Raw genomic sequence first — 20,548 nt, forward strand, 5'->3', positions numbered from 1 at the left:
TGTTCCAGAGTTTCGACTCTAGTAGGTAATTGCAAATATATGGCAAATGTTACAGAAATCCTTACTGCCTTCCCACACCAAGAAAATCAGCTTTCTGAGAGCTGATGAAAGTAAAACCACAGAAACTTCAGTAGGTCAGCATGTGTTGGATCCTTGCATTTTTTAGTGAAAACAAAAGAATTATGACTAAGAGTCTGGCTCCTTCTTTTACTGCTGGGAAGTAAAAAAGGTCATGAAGAGAGTGATCTCCAATGAGCTATAGCTCAAAATGCCAAATGAAGAGAAAAACTGAAAATTAGCTAAAATTATCCTTCGTTAAAGGGGGTCTGACCAACCAATGCACTGTTGCTTGTCAATTACATTTTCACTAGTACTGTGCACTCCCAAGGTACCTACAGAATTCTGGTCCTGTCAGTGACCCCATCTGAAGTCTGAATGCTACGACTGTCCTTGCTTGTTGATACTTCCAAATTCAAAGTAAACATCTGACATCTTTCGTGCTATGTGATTAAGAAAAAACAAAAAACAAACAACAATCAAAAAAAAAACCACCACACCCACAAAAAATATAAAAAAAAACCAAAACAAAAAAACCCCCTGCCACAGTTACTTCTATTCCTCTTCAGTTGTAAATATTTAAAGCTTATTGGGGTACATTAATCATCACAGTTACATTGCTGAATACATTGATTTCAGCTTCAATGCATACACCTGACAACTTGAAACTAGCTGGCTTAGGCATCTACAGCATCATAACTGCCTTAGTGCAAGCTTTAGCATAAACTTTTCCTTGACTGTCATAAATGGCTTAATTTCTTCTCAAACCTGAACACTGTTTTTAGGGACTGAAGTCCATGCTGCAATAGCAGTGTTCCTGTTTATTGTACCTGAACTGCCTAGATAGCAGCCTTCTCAGGTATTGATTACATATGCTGTAACCTAGGTTCTGTGCCCTAAAACTGCATTATATTGCCCAGAATCACATTTGCTATTGTTCAGTTTTCTTCTCGGTATTTTCTAAGTGCTGTTTGAGATATCTTCAAACACAATTCTGTATAACTTTTAAAAACTTGTCTCTTCATTTCTTGAGTGGCATAAAAGCCGCTAAATAAGCCAGAATTGCTGCCTGACTGGGTAAAGGTGAAACAGAAACAGGTAAATTAAATACTTTTTTCATGGTGTTCTTGCAAGTTATCTGTAAGTCTGCAACACTATCAACTATTATGCTGCTCTGCATACTCAGTTATTCTCTATTTTTACACTTCCTATTCTCTTTATATATAAGATGTACAGATACCTAAATGAGAAGTTGTTACCTGATGGGCATATTGCTTTGCTATTAAGCTGTAGTTGAACATCTGATGGCTGGGGGAACAAGAGGGAGAATAAGAGACAAGTTGTCTACAAGATGGCAAGGTTGTGTCTGTTGGGACTTGACCAGGAAATCACGACTGTGACTACTCACTCTCTTTGTGTAGCAGGAATCTTATGGCTTCAAACCTACGTCTATAGAAATATCTCTGTTCATTGCATCACAATGAACAACTGTTAAAATAGGCCATACTCATTTCCCAGGACTCTATGTGCATTACAGTGGAGGCAGCTAATGATCACATTCGGAGATGAAGGTGCAGACATAAAACTACTCTACTTTTAATGTAATATACAGAAACGTTCTGAAGTAAACATATTAGCAGTGATGAAATTTGTTAAAATGCAAGAGTTTCTGTCTTACCCAAAATCATTCTTCCTAATAGACTCAAGAACCACAAAGGGAAAGCATTACTCTGTAAAATGTAATCTTTCTTTCTAAATAACTGACAAAATAGTCAAGTACTTGCATGCCTAAGCATTTTACATGTTTCAGTGAACAGAATGCTTTTGTATTCATTTAGTCAAGTGTTAAATATGTTTTAAGGCCCTGAGAACAGCATTTCAGAGCTGCTTTCTGGAACACATTTTTGTGATGAAAATATTTGTCAGCTGATGATTGCCGGGAAGTAGAACAGACATCATTTACTTCAAATCATCAGATTCTACTTAGCACCGTAACAGAAAGAAAAATAATTACATAAGTCAAGATGTAAAGCTAGAAAAATACTCGGAGCACTATACATCCAGTTTGTGTTACGAAAATCTTAAAAGAACATTTCTTTTGTCAAGTTAGTATTTTATTTCTATGCTTTCCACAGTAGTAAGCCTTTTAGGAAGGACCTAGAGGTCGGTGGTTCTTGGTTTGAGGAGACCAAAAAAAATAAAGGCAATGGCAATGTGTTACACAAGCTTTTTGCCTGAGCTACCTTTTGATTAGTTCTTAGGAACTTTTATGTTTTCAGTTTAGCCAGTTTTTTTCATGATTGATCACAAATGTGTTGTAGTTTGCTCATCCAGCTGACAAGACTGAGTAATTTAAACTCTGATTATTTTCATTACTAATTTATTTTCAATTTCTTTTACAAGGATTACTGCAGTTTACCATGTATAATTTTCAAATGTACTGCTTCAGTAAACAAACCACATCATCATAGAATCCATTAGAATTCTTCTATCACTGAAGAGTGAAGATCAGCTCTTCTCATGTGACCGTTTTGTATACTTTAAAACCTGGAAGAATGTTATGCATTAATTTGCTCTGCTGTTTGGAAAATAGGACTTCCGCTAGTTGTTTTATTTTGTAGTACCTTCGCCCTGCTTCAAAAAGCAGTTCTCAGCATGGTGGAAGTGATTTTCTTTTGCAGTCCTGAAATAACCAGCTTTCAAGATTCTGCTGTTAAATGAGCAGGAAACTAGTGTGCTGCATGGATCAGGTTGCATCCCCAGAGTCAGTTCAATCCAGGAGTACACATGTGTGTTTAACAATATAGCTTCGACTGCTCATGACACACTAAGACTCCAAAAAAAAAGCTGATCTCAGTAGTTCAAAAACAAGCTTGTGTTACCTATTACTTTCCTGATAAGACCTTTCATGAGTCATTAATCTTCATCTGGGGCAGATAAGATCCAACATGCTACAGTATTACCAGACATGCCTCTTGCAGCTACACAGAATGACTGGTTTGTGTTGCCAAAAAAAAAAAAAAAAATCAAACATGTTCTGCTGTCTGAAAAGCAGCTCTGTGCCAAATCTTTAGTTAGTCATTCATTTTTAGCCCGTTTCCAGTACAGAAAGTTTTTTGATACATTGTTGTTTACAACTGGAAGAATTCCATAACTTTTTTTGTTAACTGTCTAAATGAGACAGTGGTCTGCCATTCCATAATGAAAATTAGGAAAGAAAAAAAAAAACAAACCGAACTGTTAGAAAATGTTTTTCTTCTTTGAACTAGAAGATGTGAAGCTTACGTTACTGAACCTCTTCTAAAGAATAATTTTCTTGTGAAAGTTGTTCGAGTCGGAAGTATTTTTCCTAACTTTTCTGTTTGTTTTTATTAGCAATAGTTTGTGTAAATGTCCAAAATGCAAAATTTTTTTTTTTTCACAAAACTGGATTCTATAAAACTTCCCTGATTTGTTTCTGAGACTAGACAGTGAGGATAATCAAAAGAAACTCCTAATTAATTAAGGAAACCTACAATGTAACCATGCACAGGTCTAAAATTATCTAGGTATGTTGCATAAATACTAAAATTATTTAGATTAGCTATATTGTGAACTTTTAAAAATATTAGAATACCGTTACAAGTGACTTCTTTGAAGAATCTGGAAAAATTGTGTGTAGATAATTGAACATGCCCATTATAAATGGATGGAATTAATTTAGAAAACATTACCCAATCTGAAATACCAACAGTCCAGCCTTCATACAACTTTTCTGACTGAGGCCCTGGAATGATCAAAGCATACACGACATATGAAAGTAGAATGAACAGATTTCAAACAGCCACAGAATATGTCTGTGTCACAGCATTCTGAAGAGTTTCTGGAGTTGTTGGTTTGTCCTATATTTTTAATTTATCCTTTCTCACTGTTGTGTAGACAGAGAAATTCTCTTCCCAAACTCTGCATAAGAGGAATATTTATGCATCCAGATTTTTTAATTCTGGTCGGTTTATATAGAAAAGTTAATTGGAAGAGATGGCAAAATACTTTCAGGTTTTACTGGGATTTTGATCTGAAATATTACATTAAACACAGAAAAAATCAGGGAAAGAAGGAATTATGTGATTTATTTAGAGACCCAAAAAGAGCTTGCAAGTATTAATTGTGTATGGAAATGAATATGTCCATTTGTTTGAATAAGTACTATCCTCCATAAAAATGAAGATATTGAGTGTGTAAAATGACTACATAGACTTGTGACTGCAAAAATCACTACTGAAGACAGGCCCCTTTTGAAAACTTAGCTTGGTGAATTTGCTTGTTTTAGATACAAAGTGATTTTCAGTAAAGTCTTTTATCTTGGAAGAAGCTTTTGTGCAGTTCTCTCAACATTTCTTTGCATGAGGAGCACTTCCGGTGTCAATGCAAAAGCATTACATGGTACTTTAATAGTCTGTGATGCAGTTTATTTTTCTGTTTATTTCCAGAAGAGATATGTACCCTTGTAATTGCAGAAACTTTTCCTGAAGATTCAGGACTTTTCACATGCACAGCAACAAATGAACACGGTTCAGTAACAAGCAGTGCACAACTAACTGTCTGCTCAGGTATGCGATGAAGGGAAAGAGGAAATTTTAATCATAGATCTTAGATAAATAATTTACCTGTGAAATTATCATCTGTTTCACTTGTAGAAAAGAGCTGCTGTAAGACAAGGGTTTTGTCAACCTCAGAACATTCATATATAGCAAACGGAATATTTTTATTGGCTCATTTCCTAGTATAGTATTTTTCTTCATGTAAAATACATTAAGTGTCTGCCACACGCCTGGCAGATTTTTAAGCACTGGGGTTCTGAGACTAGATGGCAGCAGAGGCAAAATGAAAACAGATTAAATTATGCTACCAAAGGTGGCATGTGCCTTTTGTAAAATAAATGTGACATGGTATGTTTAGATTTGTTATATGTTTACATATATATTGTTGTGGAATGTACTTAACCAGCTGCCATTGCCATGCATCCTTCAGCATTTTTAAATGATTTTTTCTAGTGATGCTGAGACTCCAGCAAGAGGAAATGCCGTTTCGGATGTTGTTGTCCTGTACTACTTACTAATTTCAGTTAGTGGCTGAATTCCTGAAAAAGAGTTAGCTGGATCCGTAAGGTTCCCTATTGTGTCTTTTGCATGGGGCAGAGTCAGAAAGTGAATAGCCAGTCGTGTGTCTAATTCAGCATAAATTATCAGCAGGAGGTCTGGAAAAATATCTGCACAGAACCGAAAAGATCTCACCTTTAACAAAGTGAAAATACAGCATGTATGTATCATGTACTTTCTCTATGACTTGTTGGAGAGATGTTCTTTTTGATTTCTTTTAGCCAACTCAGAAAGCTCTAGTCATGAATCACTGACAAGAGAATCCAACAGTGATGATTTCAATCATTTCCCACCACTTTCTCCAGTTGAAATTAGCTCTCTTGAGCTTCTTCCTAAGAAACATACAGAAACCCACCAAGCAAGCAATGAGTTGAGATCTGGTCCGACAGCCCTTCAACTACAGCTCAATTCATCTGAGGAAAAAACAAATGGCATCCATCCCATTCATGGAGTAAATGGAATGATTAAGCACAAGCCAAATGGTGATAAATCCATCCCACCTCCAGCTGCCTTGCTTTCACCCACAAAGGAGCCACCACCTGTGCTTGCCAAACCAAAGCTGTGAGTATTTTGGAGGGGGGGGGGTTGTTTGTTTCTTATAAACTTAGTATTTGTTGAAAGCAAAATTTTGCCTGGAGCAATTTAGTGCTAGACAAAAATGGACAATGACTGTGCCTGTTCCTTGAATAATCTTACTGCTGTAATTTATGCCTCAAAGAGCTGAATACAAGAAAGAACTGTGTTCTCTCTCATAATACTACATCAAAGAGAAGTACACTATATATACCTAATTCTATAGAAAGATTTACGATAAATTCACAAAAAAGAAATAAGTGGTAGTGGCTGTTGCTCTATTCTTTTTATTCTTAATCACTGTACCTAAATGTCATAGTGGCCTCAGATTCTTGCATGCTATTCCTGTTTTAACACTGGCTAGCTATCTTTTTTCTGAATGTTCTTGGTTTGTGTAATTAGTGGATATTCAGGTGTGTAATGTTTATATTATTTCTTACATTAAGTTTACGTAAAACATGTAACTCATTCTGCTGTCAGCCAAATTACAATGGCTCTTTTATAACTAAAAATCTGAAAATGAAAAACATAAGGAGAAATAAATAAGTGACAAAAATCATAGTAACACTTTTACCTTATGTTAGTGATGATACCTTACTTATGAAAGAGTGATCTTATGCTGACTGGTACCTTATAGTTTGATTTTAGCATTGCGCGGAGTTCTCTTTTCCATCTCCCTCAAGAATTTTAGGAGCATGATGAAGGAACTAAAACGGTATTTTATTTCATTTGCATCAATTATCAGAAGGTATTATTAATTATAAAAATATGTTTAAGAAGTAGCATGAAATATAGTCTTTAAGCTTAGCAAGGTCATTTGCCTAATTACATGTCTTCACAAGATAACTTGCAAAATATAAAAATGCTGTTCTTGTAGCAATCGTACTCATTTTAAACACACAAAAACACGTGCTTGAGGCAGCAAGCCAACAGGGTTCCCTTTCTGCATGCGCTACTTTTTCTTTCTGTTGCTCTTTGTCATTCTAAGCAGTCTCTGATAACTGTAGAAGAGGAGGAATTGAAGAAGTAGAATGACAGAGTGGTGGCAGAATAGCATATATGGTGGTGATTGCATGTATGGGAGGAAGGCTGCTGAGGATGGCAACTTGTAGATGATACATGGTGCAGCATGAGTCAGGTATCCAGCACATCTGTTGCAAGACCATTTGTGAAGAAAGGAGATAGTGGCTTCAGCAGAGCAGTAAAAAGCAAATTTCACCCCAGAGCTTTTTTTCCTGGAAGTGAGGTGTAATAAGTGTGTATTAGACTTCCCATTGTATAACGTTCACTGGTACTTGTGCAGAATTGGTTTCGTTTTTAAACATCTACATATAAATAGAGAATCTACATATAAACAGAGATTAACACTGTATACAATGATATGAGAGGGATGATATTACAAGAATCCTTTTGGTTGCTGATGTCCAAACTGATGACCTTGGAATCCCTAGTGCAATTGGACTTGAGTCCTTTATTTTGCCATTAACAACACTTGGTGCACAAGAGACTGATCTTGATTGCAGTCAAGATACAAGTTTTGTTCGGCCAAAGCCAGTGTAAGTCTATGCTGCTGTCAGAAATTGAAATCTTGCCTTCTCCTCATCCAAGTGTTTTGCTCCCAAGCATAGAGATGGCAAAAAAAGGGAAAGGGTGCTAACAGGAGGAAGAAAAGAATGTCTGGCTGCAGAGACTTTAAATCAGCTTTCAGCATTTCGAAACTGCATCTTGAGTCAAAGTTAACAAAATAATTGCATTAAAATTAGTTGAGTATTAAAGTAGCTATCTCAACTATGAGAATGATCCCTTTTGAAGAGATCTATGGAGTTGTATCTGTCCATAGAGTTATTAGTATTTGAGGACAGAAGCGGTATATATTAGCAATGACATAACAGTAAACATGTTTATTATAACCTCTTTTTAAAAATTATTTAAACATTTAAAGTAATGTTGGCTACGTCGAAAGCTTGAAGCTTCTGAATATCATTAGTGAGTTTTAGTTTTGATGAAGACTGACTCTGATTTTAAACTTCCCAAAGAACCTTTTCAAGTTATCTTAACAGGTTTATCTGTGAATTCTCTGAAAATATTTCTCTGAAAGCAATCGCAAGGAGTTTGGGAATGATAGACTGGTTTTGGTTTGGTGGTGGTTTATTATTATTATTATTTTTAGTTTAACAAGGAGAAACTGAATGCCTTCTTGGAGTATTAAATACATTTGCACCTTGGCAATGCAGCTGTAACCAACATCTAAAAATAATGATTTATCACAATTCTGTCCAATGCAAGAACTGGCATGATAGAGAGTTACTGTAGTTGTTTTCAGGCTTGAAAAGTGTTTTTAAAGTCCTATGAAAGGCTCGGTTTGTGGTTACAGAACTGTATATAACGTCCATGATTTCAAATTAAGAACTTCCATTCAAGTGGCTTAATATAACTATTATTTTCCCATGTGTCTCTTAAAACAGTACTAGAAAAGAAGATGGTGTTCATGTGGTTACTGGATGTACCTATCTATGTGATGTTAGTTGGCTTTGTATAACAACATCAGTTCAAGGCTCATAGACTCAATGTGACTACAGTGTGGTCCCAGAATTTCCTGACTAGAGAGCTTCTGTTGAAATGGCTGTGGTTTTATCCTCTTTGTGTTGGAGTGTTATTTCAGCCTGTTACATGCAACTATCAGAAAGAATATCAGCTCAGCAGGAGTCATTCTCTTCCATGCTTCTCCCTTGCAGATACAGAGAACAACTGTAGGTATTGATAACCACCTTTCTATAGCTAATCCATTAATTTAAACTCGAAAGAAGCCAGTAGGAAGTAACATGTTTGACATCTTTAAAGTTAGCACAGCAATACCTGCCCCTGGAGTATGATCCACCTGATTTTTTCATTACATTACTGTGAGAAGTAGTATTCTTCATGGGCATACACCACGCATGCTGTGAAGAAGATGAATGGGCAGAATTCCTGAATTCCATCCCACCCAGTTCTCTCTGACAATTTTTTCTTTTGCAGTGAAAATGAAAGGTGGGTATTTATTCTTCAAAAAAATACCCATTAAAAGTGAAAAGCAGCAAGATATAATTTCTTGCTATTTCTGAAGTTGTTGATAAATCAGTATTTGCTTCGACAGATGTGGTTATATTGTTTCCTGTTTTTTCTGAGATTTTTAGTTTTTCTAAAAGGTATTCAAAGTCTTAGTTTTTTAAATAATACACAGAGAAAATTAATCATAATTTAAAAGATATCAAGCAATTTTTTTGTAACATTAGTATGGAAAAGCTGATATTATAATTAAAATGATTCTTTAAAGATAAGTTAATCTGGTTAATATACATCAGTCACTGCTGTGTGAGTCAATAGAACTTCCTTAACTAAAAACACTTGTGTTCATACTGGTTGTGAAAGTGATACTATTTTTTGAACAGAATTATTTGTCACCTCAATCTCCATTCCTCAGCAGCTGAGTTCTCTTTCATGTTTTTTTCTATTTTGTAATCGATTTCTCAGACACTTTTGCAAAGGTGCTAGTTCAGTCATTTCTAGAATATCTTTTACACCCTTTATTAAAATGTTCGTTTCACAATTTTTCACTCATTACTGAAGTTATTCTTAATGTGATCTTTCTGCTAGCAATTTGCTTAGTATTGAACTTATTGTACTTCTAGTCATATACATGCTATGATGTTTGTAATGCCTGTGTCCTGCCAGGCATTGGGTTTTAAAGATACTGCAAGAAATTATTATATTCTTAATAATTGTATTTGATATATGCAAGCAGTAAGTCACTGTTTATATTAGGAAGAGCTGGATAGAAAAAGAACATGTGAGAATAGCCAACAATCCAATAATTAATGCCTTGGAATATATGAAAGTCAGATAAGTCTTTAGTCTGCCTACGAGAGCCCAGGCCACTGAAGCCCAGAGGACACTTGTGCTTGGAGTTTCAAATGCTCCACATTTGTTCTTACGCAGAACAACATTCTGGAAATGATGAGAAGATGTAAAGTAGGAAAACTGTTTTCCATCCAGTTCCACTAGTGCATATATGAATGTGATTTGCTTTAGCAGCCCAAATTAGGAAAGACTGACCACACAAATGCTCGACTTGGATGCAACACTGATTTATGTAAGTTTTGTTTGAAGTTATTGCATCTTCTGATAAAAACCTGAATAGAAAACCATTCTTGCATTGTTTGAATGACGCACAGAGCAGAGATCTGCTGCCATTATTTGTATGAAACGAAAAGTAACTGAGGCATTCCCAGCTATGGGAAAGATATTTCAACCTTCTTATATGTGATTCAACAATGAACTATGTCCTAATCAGTTTTCCATATGTCTCCAAAAGTTAAAAAAAACAAAAGGTGTTATTAATTTTGAATTAGAACTGTCAACCAGAACTATGTGCAGTATATATTCAAGTTTTACTACACTAAAAATGTGTGAAGTGTCAACTTTCTCATTACAGAAACACAAAGAGAAAAAGAAAACATGACTATTACCAAAAAAAGTGAACTTACATAAACAATAATTTAAATCGAAAAGCAATAATTTAAAATTCTATGGAGTCCGAAAATTGACATTACAAATATGTACTCTTATAGAGAAAAGGCACTGGTTAGCATCCCCTGTAATACATTCTAATAGAAAAAAAGGCTTAAAGTAATTGAGGGTCCCATATTCCATAAGGCTGAACAGAATTCAAAGTTTTAAACATCATCGCACTTTACTTGGAAATGAACAAGACAATCTTCATTTGTATAAGAAAATTGTGACATGCTTGTTTTGTCTAGGTTTTAGTGATCGCAGTAAACATGTAACTTTGCAGTCATGAACGAAGGTCCATCCAGGTCCTCCCCTTTAGTTTCATCTGCTGTGCTCCTTCAAGGTTGATAAGGACCTTTGGATCCTTATCTTGTTAATAAAGTCTACCCACAACAAAACTTTGATCTAAACATAATTACTACTGTAGCAGAAATAACTAATGTTAACAAAATTTGCTAAAATGTAAAGCAGAATAATTGCACATGAAGTTAATCACTTGATTATAGTATAAGTCCTGAGCATTTTCTACATCTGTTTTCACAATTAACATATGAATGGTTCATTTGTAGATCTTTTGTTTCTCTCTCTTATTTCATACCAGTATTTTTTAACAGTATTGGAGATAAGCCAAGGAAAACTTTGTGTAGAATTTCCATTTCAGTGAATCTACTGATCAACAGGCACTTGTTGTGCTAAGACTAGAGTTGTGCTAGGACTAGGGTTTATGATTTACTAATAATAAATAATGTATAAAAATAGAGTGGGCTTTATGAGAGAATATACTAAGAAACAGGAGTTTGTCTCCATTTTCTCAGGTTATTTTCTTAACGTAAATGTTGCAAATCCTGAGAAGGAACAAAAACTGTTATAATTCCTTGTGGCATTATATTCAGCTTGTGAACTGAATGCAGTAGCTTAGGTTAGCTTAAACCAAGGTATTAGTTGACTTCCTTAGTGAACTTAGATCACTTTGAAAAACTCGGAGACCACCGGGCCATGGAAGAGAGGAAATAGGAAGTGTTATGAAATAAATCACAGAATCACAGAATAAATATTGAAAATCGCATTTAGTTATCATGCTCTGTATCTCACTGTTTTAAAGAATGAAGGGAGTTGTTTAGTTTTTACCAAAAAAGATAGATCAGTGGAGCAAATTCTCTGAGCATTTTCTGGTATATTAGATTGATGTTTGCAGGTACGAGAGAGATGAAGTATGACACAGGCAATAGGATGTTGCAGGTGTAGAGGCCACTACGTATTAAAATATTGTTCAAGGAGACCCACTGAGAGTACTACAATCAAAAATATCATTCTCTTTTCTTCAAATTATAATGATGCTGAATCCTAAATCTTCCTACAAACCTTTAAGCTGTTCTATCTTTATATCTTTATGGCTAACAGAACACTTCTAAAAGCATGGCTTCTTCCTAGAGAACTACAAACAGTTTAGGCACCATTTTTCTTATGACAAAGACAACCCAATGTTGCTGAGAAAACTAAATAGTCTGTATGTTGTGCATTAAAAAGAATACTTGTGTGAAAACGCCCTAACTGAATCGTACCAAGTTATATCAGCTGTAATGGAACTGCATGAACTGGAAGAGATATAAAACTATTCCAGTCCCACCTCAAAACAAAGCTTTCCATTCTGTTAACTACTGATCAGATGGATCTGATGCTGCATATTAATGATATTATTGTTCATATTAACCTAAATTCAGTTTTGAGGCAGTTCTAGTTCTAGCAGCTTTCATGAATCCTCATTTAGTCACTTAAAGCCTTTGAAAATGTGTCAACAATTTCTTTCATATTCCTCACAATAGTCAAAATAACTTGAATGTTGCAATGATGTGTTGGTCAGACTGCTGTTAAAGGCAGTCTGCTCAGGCTATCACTTTTTTTCCAGTTCCTAAGGTGACTTTAATGAAAACCTAAGATCAGATAATAATTGAAATTGTAAATAAAAATAAGTAATCATTTTTTTTTATTATTATTCTGCTTTCAGTGACTTTAGTTGCCTATTTCAGGCCAAGGAATAGCATGATCCAAAACCAGTGGCAGTTATTGCTGAGAAATTTCCTTTTTACCGATGCCTTTGTAACATAGTGTTAAAGGGCATATGTAAATGAACTTTAAGCCTTTTAAAATCTGCAGTAATAGAGGTCTGAATCTCTTCATAACAATGGATATCCACAACATGAAAGGTTAAAGGTTGGCAAGAAATTTATTTTTTAGGGTTTTTCTTTCTTCTTTTGGCACTGATGTTATCTGACCTTTAGTAGGTGGAGAGAACTAACTGTACATCCTGCTTACATAAAAGCTAATCAGTATTTTAACAGGAAAAGTCAAATATCCTTGAATCAGTTATAAAACTTCTGTAGCGTATACCCTCCCAAATGCGTGCAGCAGCACGTGTGCCACCAGCATGATGTGCATGCAGGACTTACGTGTTTTCTTCAGGTTTTTATTTTTACAAAAGTAATCCAGGTAATAGGATAAGCAGACTAATGGAGGGAAAGGAACACAGGTTCAGCTACTGGTTTGGGTCTGTGCATTTTAATTTTTAGTGAAAAACTTGCTGTAAGCTTGCAAAAATCTTTAGTGCCTCCAACAGATTGCTCTCCTCTTTTCTGTTTGGCTGTTGATTCATAGTTTTGTTGCCTCTCTCATAACTTCATTGCCAATTGTTACCTCCAGTTCATCTCAAGGTACCAACAGTTGGCTTTTTTTCTATGAAACAAATGGAAACTAGAAGCTCGGTCTAAGTGCTAAGAACCTTCTTCCTTTCCAGTGGGTGCTGGAAGAATATGGAATTGCGCGGATGCACAAATAACCAGACAGTGTTACAGAATAAAGATAGCAAATGTTGTGGGAGTATTTTTTTTTCTGTAACAAGACTGAGTAGATCAGAATGCCAGCAGTTTATGATGCACCTTTGAACCAGAAAATACAGGACGAAATGTTATACCATCTGTGTGCAAAAACAGCTTCTGGTAGCCTTATGATATTTGTGAACTAAAAGCATTGAAATGAAACATTTTGACTTTTGAAATATTTCTGTTGGTTTTTGTTTCTTTCCTTCTCACTGAAATGACTGGATAGATATAACGCTTGGAAATGATTCAAGCAAATCAAATCCAAGAGTTCAGTTCTTCTAATATGCAGCATTTCCTGAGAGGTTCTCAGTGTGGTCTTGAATAGAGAGCTTCTGTAGAAGTGTTCAAGGACTCTCTGAATCACAGGATTGAGTTCTCAGACAAGTTGATTAAATGCTTCCCTGCATGCTAATCCTCGCAGAATAACCATCATCTGTATTTTCTCCATATTTACGTGATGCTGAAAATGGCATGCAACTGCATTTGCCTTGGTATTGTTTCAACCCTGACCTCCTAATTATTCAATTTACACATAACTTTGAGAATGGAAAAGTACCGTCTTTTTCTGGGAAGAAGGAGGAAGGGAGGTGAGAAGGGATTTAATTTTTGTTTCCCACTTTGTTTTTCTCTGCCTCAATGCAGACAAATCCCTCTTCCAGAACTGTTCACTTTGCTGTAGCAGGTAAATACTGAACCTTCAAAACTGAGACAGATGGTGTTCATCATTTTGTGTCAGTTTATAGGAAAGAAGAACAGAAAACCACAAAATTTTAAAGTGCAAGTAATAATATGTCTGTCATCTTTGCCTTCTGAGTGACTTCCTAGAGAAAGGTCCTTTCTGCTTCAGGCTAAAAGCTTTTGACTAATGGTACAGAAGATTGCACTGCTACTTCCTTTGGCACTCAGGTCTGTTGAGAAATGAAAAAAAAAACCTCTGCATAGAGCACTTAGTATTCTAATCCAAAATGGGAAACTGGAAATCCTTACTCAACCAAGACATCACGTGGAAGTTGATTAATATGAGAAAATACAACTTGCCTTTTGGGAAAATTTGCTTGCACATTTTATACAGATTTTGACAATACTTTGTATCATGTTCTTTGCTGAGTATAAAAATTCATCAAGAAATTGAAAGATCAACCAATACCAGTTTAGGAAACTGAGATAGGTACTGACGAAAGCTAGTTCTGCCAATACTCATTTTGTTTGGAAAACGCGTTTGGTAGAGTCAGGGTAGATAAATACAGAAGTATAAAGTTCCTTTTGATAATATAAACATTGAAGTATTATGGACACTTTAATAGTCTGTGATAGGCAAAACATAATTATTGTTTGAATTGTATTGAATTGTTGTTGGAGTAAACAGCAGGTATTTACATCATTCAAATAGTGAAAATAGACACAAATGGAAAGATTCTGTTCGAATGGAATTTGGAAGCTAAATGGCTTTGGCTTGAAATCTGCAGCAAAATGAGGACTGATTAGCAGTTGCTCTGTCATTCTTTCCTTCAAGAAATATCAAAAAATGTAATTTGAGGATTCATTTAACAAGGATAATTTCTGAACAGCTAATTTACTGCATACTTTTATTATATATGTAAAAAGCAGCTAAACTGATTACAAGTTCAAGGGCTAGCTACTCTCTTACTCCCAGTACCTACTGCTAGGCTGTCCTCTTGGTTTAATAAGCTCGTTGCTGGAACTTACCCTATTGCAGAAACATCTAACCACCTGCAAGTTGTCCTGCCCATCTACCTGCAGTTGGTCATGCCCATGATTTAAAAAATGCTCTGCAAAAGTAGGAACTCGTGCTTGGGTAAGGAGAATTGCTGGACAGGGTGCTACAGCTTACCAAGTTTAAGCATAAACTCACGTAGTTACAGAAGTACTTGTTTTTGTTAGTCTTCGATTTCATCCTGATACATGCCAGGGTTTTTAATCAAAGTGTTGTAACTGTCTAATGGTTTCTGTGCTTCTTCCAACTGCGATTATATTACCAAACTTTTCTTGTATGTAATTTCAAGTTTTGTTTCTTGTCCTCAGGTTTATTTTCCATTATTTTTTTTAATTTACTTATGTGAGCTGTTTTCACTTTCTGGCCCATGTTAAGAAATGTTTCCTGGTGACAAAAATGGCAGGTTAGACTTCAGTGACATTCATTTCTGTCTGGTTTAGTATGCTTGCTATAAAACTTTGGATCTACAGGTTTTCTGTTTCTCATGCAACTGTGGAAACACTAAACTCATAGGCATATTTTGGAGGTCACAGGTCTCAGAATATGTAGAATATCTGGCAGACGCAATGACATCTAAGAAAATAGTTTTACATAAATTTATTTGGGGTTTTCACTAGCTGTCAGGATTCATCAGAAATTTGACGACTGTCTACAAGATTACAACCTAGGAAATAATATGAAATGTAAAAGAAATGTAACAAAGGTCAAATGAGAAAGACATGTTTGCAAATGAAAGAACAATCAAAATAACCTGTGATTCATTGACTCTTTATTCCTGTTCTCTGTGGGACTAAGTGCCTGCATTTTTGCCTATTTTATAAGGTTCATAAAAATCAATCCATTATAAGTATGCTGATTTGACATCCAGAGCATGATGGCAGCAGCAGAAAAATGTATTTAGGAAAATGGGTTGAATGCCATTAAAATCTGTTTAACGTTTCCAATAACATTTGTCTTCTGCCTGTATAGAGGCTTTTGAAAATTAGTTTCCAGAAAGTAATTGAAGGATATAATCTATATTTTAAAAAACCAGAAATACTTAAGACTGAGTGAAGAAGCTTGCTTAGTTAAAATTGCTTGGTGAGGTTCACAACAATTTAAATGCTTAGTATTTTCAGTATAATACTACTGAAAATTTAGAAATATTTAGTCTTCTCTCTCTGTCATTCGTTCCATTAAAATCAATTCAGTAAAAGGGGTGGTAGTTTACTCAAATCCTGTTGCAGTTGTTGATATATTTTTGTAGGGAAAAATGGAGATGGGGAGAATAGTAATAACAACCCAGGGTAAAAATTTATTCTGTTTAGATTACTGCATGAAAAATCTTTGGCTTAAGAATTTTAAAAGTGCAATTAAAGGGAAGAGTTTCTTTACATTTCTCTTTTTTAAAGACTTCTGTTCAAATAACTGTAATAGGAAAAAAAAGAAGTTAAACTATAGCTTGAAGTAGCTTTTCCTGCATTCCTCATGCACTTGCTCATTCACACTTGCTCTTGCCTTCTCTTTTTCTCTCCCCTTCTTTCATTCTGATGGACAACCTTCACAATTTTGACAGATGAACCACTATTAGCATAAGATTCATCATATCAGGATAAGGAATGTTTTGCATTAATTCTGATGTCATGTTTTCACAGGGCTTCAAAGGCTTTTTAGCAGAGTTAGAGGAAAAACTCAAAGAATATTTTCCATTTCAAATACAATAATGTGAGGATTACTGTGGACATTCCTTTTCTTGTCTGTAAATTCTAGTTTATAATGTAGCTGTTGCATTTATTTTCCTGCTTGGACAAATTAAATATTTGGATGATCCTGACAGATGTATAAAATGCAGACAGATGTATAAAATGCAGATCAAATTACTAAAGTTCTCAGTGGGCGAAACAGGGTAGAAGTCTGAATTTTTAATTAAAAAATTCTTACTAAAGAGGTTTCATTAAAAACAGTACAGAAAATGTTTCTAGTGAACTGATAAGTTCTTGCTTGTAATGTTAAATGACTGGTCTGTTCTAATGGTACTGGCATTAAAAGGCCATGTATTCAGAGTTTTCTATAAATGATAGTGTTAACCATATACTTAGAGTTTGAATAGTTAAGTCATTTTCTTGCTGATTTGAGTGGGAAATGCAATATGTTTCTCTGTTAATCCCACCTAGAGTCTTCTTTCATAATCATGTTCTGTTTCGTTGTTCTGATGTTGTCAGTTTGTGAAATTGCTTAAAATTTCTGTATCTTAGCATTACATTTTTGACATATGTCTGTGAAACCGTTAATGCGTTGGCCTTTTTTAAAAAAGCAGTTTCAGAATTGCTCATATTCTGTTACAATTCCCTAATACAAAAACCATCTATAGCACCCGTAAAATCTACTGCCTTCTTGGAACTGCCATATAGTGATTAAGACTTTGGTAAATGCAGATCTTCCTCTACACTCCATGCAGAACTGGATATGATCTCAATGTATACACACAAAAGTATATCAGCAATTCTTCTTTCCTTGAATACCAAGTGAGACATTATCTTGTTGATAAACTAGCTTTTTCATCCAGGGACTTGCCATGCAAATGGTAAGCTGGTGATAATTTGTCGAGGTAGTAGGTGAGAGTTTAACATGCCAAACCTTGGTTCTAGCTTTAAATATATAGAGGTATAAAAATATCTGAAACATATCTGAACCTGCAAGTGGTCTATAGGATAATATTTAAAATTTCTCACTAATTGCAGAAGGAAACTTTATCATTATGTAATTTTCTGCTCATTCTGTGTGCTAAAGACTGGGCTGGAATGTGGAAGAAAATACTCTTTTTATAATCTCGTATGTGTGCAGTATACTTGCCAAACAACAGGTAGTGATCTTAGGGTAATTTATTTGAGTTTATCTCATGGACTTTCATTAAGTACCTTGCAGTGAATGCATTGTGCAAGTCCTTTGGTATTTTTTCCCCTTTCCTATCTGTACCTGTTTCCTTTTTATATTTACACCTGTAGCTGATTTCTCAAACTAAGGATTTATTTGGTTTTATTTGTGTTGGCAACTACAGTCCGATGTTATTACTTAATTTGGAAGAGAACGAGGGAAGTAAACAAACTTTACTAAGCTTAAAGGCTCTAGACTCCTAATGAGGATGTGTGTTCAGAGTGCTTGAATACCAGCTCTTTCTAGTTCAGCTTCTGTAATACAAATGGGGTAAGCAAATCTTGTATCTCTGCAGAATCTTCTCAGGTGCCCAAGAATAGCTGTAGGTATGTGAGCAGCGATCTGGTCAAAGAACCCAACTTTGTGGTTCAGTAGCAGTGTATTTCTCCTTGGTAGCTGAATAAACTAGAGCATCAACAGCACACGTAGTTCCAAAAGGCAAAGCAGAATGGCATGAATTGCTGCTGTTGTAGTTTAAGGAAAGTTTAATGAATGTCAGGTAGCACACTTACTTTGAGAAAGTGTCCTACTAAGTAAATACAGAGAGAAAGCTCAACCAGTCTCAAGTGACAACAGTTCTATTGAGCAGTTCGTTGCTGGTTTGCCCTAAAGGATGGAGGTATTTTTATTTTCCACATTTCTGAATTCACTAGTAACATTTTCTGTTGTGGCACTTTAAGAAAAAAAAAAAAAAAAAAGGCTTTTTATTTTATTATTATATTAAATATTCAAAACCTACAATACTGGAATGGCAAGTATTATTGGAAAATTCTGGTTTTATTTTCTGACAACTGATTGCTCCAACTATGCATATTAATTACATCTTTAAAATTCAATAAACTTTCATAGCTTCTTAAAAGATAAAATTGTCATTGGAGATTACACAGAAGGGAGAAGTCCTCTTAAGTGCTTCATTTTATCCTGTTTTAAAATTAATTTCTGGGGTATTTTAAATACTTAGGAAAATAGTTGTCATTGGCTTAGAGGTTATTGGCTTGCTGAAATTGCTTAGAATTTTGAGTTGGATACACTTCAATTTTTGTTTACTTTTATAATGCTCACTGGGAATAGAACTATTCCTCCCTTAAGTAATGTAGGATAAACACTGTTTTCTGTCAGAAACAGAAATTCACAACTACCCATTTGGCCTCCGTACTAATTATGTTTACTTAACTCTCAACACAGTCTACAACGGACTTTAGTGACATTTCCAGACTTTGTTATCTAGTAAAAGCCTGTCTGAGTGAAATTGCCAGGTCAGCCACTGAAGTCAGAACTGTGTGCCTTCAGCTTCCATGAAAACGCATAAACACAGTGCTGGTTACCAGCAAACACCATAGAAATGTGCAGCATAAAATACTCAATATGCATGAATATCCTATCAGCATCCATCAACATTGGGATCATGTAATAAGCATCATCTTGGATTGATCAAAGTCACAGAAGATTTTGATGATGTACCACAGCAGAGGACTGTATGTTCTGCATACAAAATACCTGGGCAAAGCAAGAAAACCTTACAAATGTCCATCCTGACCGTTGCTGTAGTATAGGATTTTTTTTTTTCCTGGTGCATGTGTTTTTATAGATGAGACTAAGAATTACTAACTTAATTAAGATAGTAGAGGTATTTAAGTCCCTAGGATAGGACTCTGGAGTTCTAATGCTGATGTGCGTACTTTTTGCCCTATCCAGTTTATTTTTCCTGTGTGAATTCTTGTTCCTGGCAGTAGAAAGATAAAAGACACAAGAGAACTTGACTTTTTCTGTCACTAAGTCACTGGATTTCATAACTGACTGTAGTTGCAGTAATGTGTTTTGCTGGAGAAAGCTACAGACGTGACTTTTTGAATTTTATATTGTCCAAACATAATTTATAATTTCATTACATCATGACGTTCTAAATACTATTCTCACAATATTCCCAAATTGAGGAAAATCGGAGGAAAAAAAGCCTCTGTTCTTGGTAAGTGTAGAAACAGATAAAATAAAGCTTGTTTGAGATACTGCTGAATTATCATCAGCTAATTAAGGTATTTGACAGTATTTTCATGGCTAAGGTAAATATTTGAATTCTAATGATTCTGTGTTTCTTTAAGGAAAAATGTAAAGCAATGGATAGTCCAAATTTTGCTTGCACTGGGACTTATTGCAGGGCTACCTACCACAGCTTTTACAAACAAGCATGTTACTTGTTCAGGTTCCCATGTTATTTACTATCACATTTGCAGTGCCAGGCAGCGGATTTCATTTTTTGTCAGCATCCTCTTGCAGTGGGGCTATTCACACCTCGTTTAAGGCTCTCCGCTGTAAGCTCTGCAGAGAAGATGTTAAGAAATGTAGGACCGTTATAGGAGAGTCCTGTTTTGTCCTCTGTATAGTTTGATTTCTAACAAGTTATTAGTGTACAAATGGATCTACAGCAGGATGATTCCATGACAAAAACTCGGCTTGGAGTTTCAGGAAAGCATTTCAGTTTAACCTGAGTCAGGGATAGAAATTACCCAACACAGTGTAATATTCTGTGTTGAACTTCTGCCAATTCTCTACTAGTATTAAAAAGACAACATTCAAGGAGGCTTTAAATAACCTTGCCATGTATTGTTTGACTGCCAGAATGAAAAGTGAGCTAATACTAGCAAGTTAATGACACAAATATGTGAAAGACAGAATTAAATCATCTTCATTTAGGCTATCTAGCTGTTTTT

General features: G+C 35.2%; 1 protein-coding gene across 3 annotated transcripts in view; it reads left to right on the top strand.

Moving 5' to 3' along the window:
• The window catches only part of PALLD (palladin, cytoskeletal associated protein), a 195,647-nt gene that overhangs the window by 78,831 nt on the left and 96,268 nt on the right, over positions 1–20,548 (top strand). For all 3 annotated transcript variants that reach the window (XM_065633184.1, XM_065633185.1, XM_065633187.1), the window contains exons 9-10: positions 4,527–4,646; positions 5,417–5,756. In XM_065633184.1, the coding sequence (XP_065489256.1) occupies positions 4,527–4,646; positions 5,417–5,756 (460 nt within the window). The remainder of the gene's footprint in view (positions 1–4,526; positions 4,647–5,416; positions 5,757–20,548) is intronic.

Source organism: Caloenas nicobarica, chromosome 4 (genome assembly GCF_036013445.1).
Source record: "Caloenas nicobarica isolate bCalNic1 chromosome 4, bCalNic1.hap1, whole genome shotgun sequence".
Lineage (NCBI taxonomy): Eukaryota > Metazoa > Chordata > Aves > Columbiformes > Columbidae > Caloenas > Caloenas nicobarica.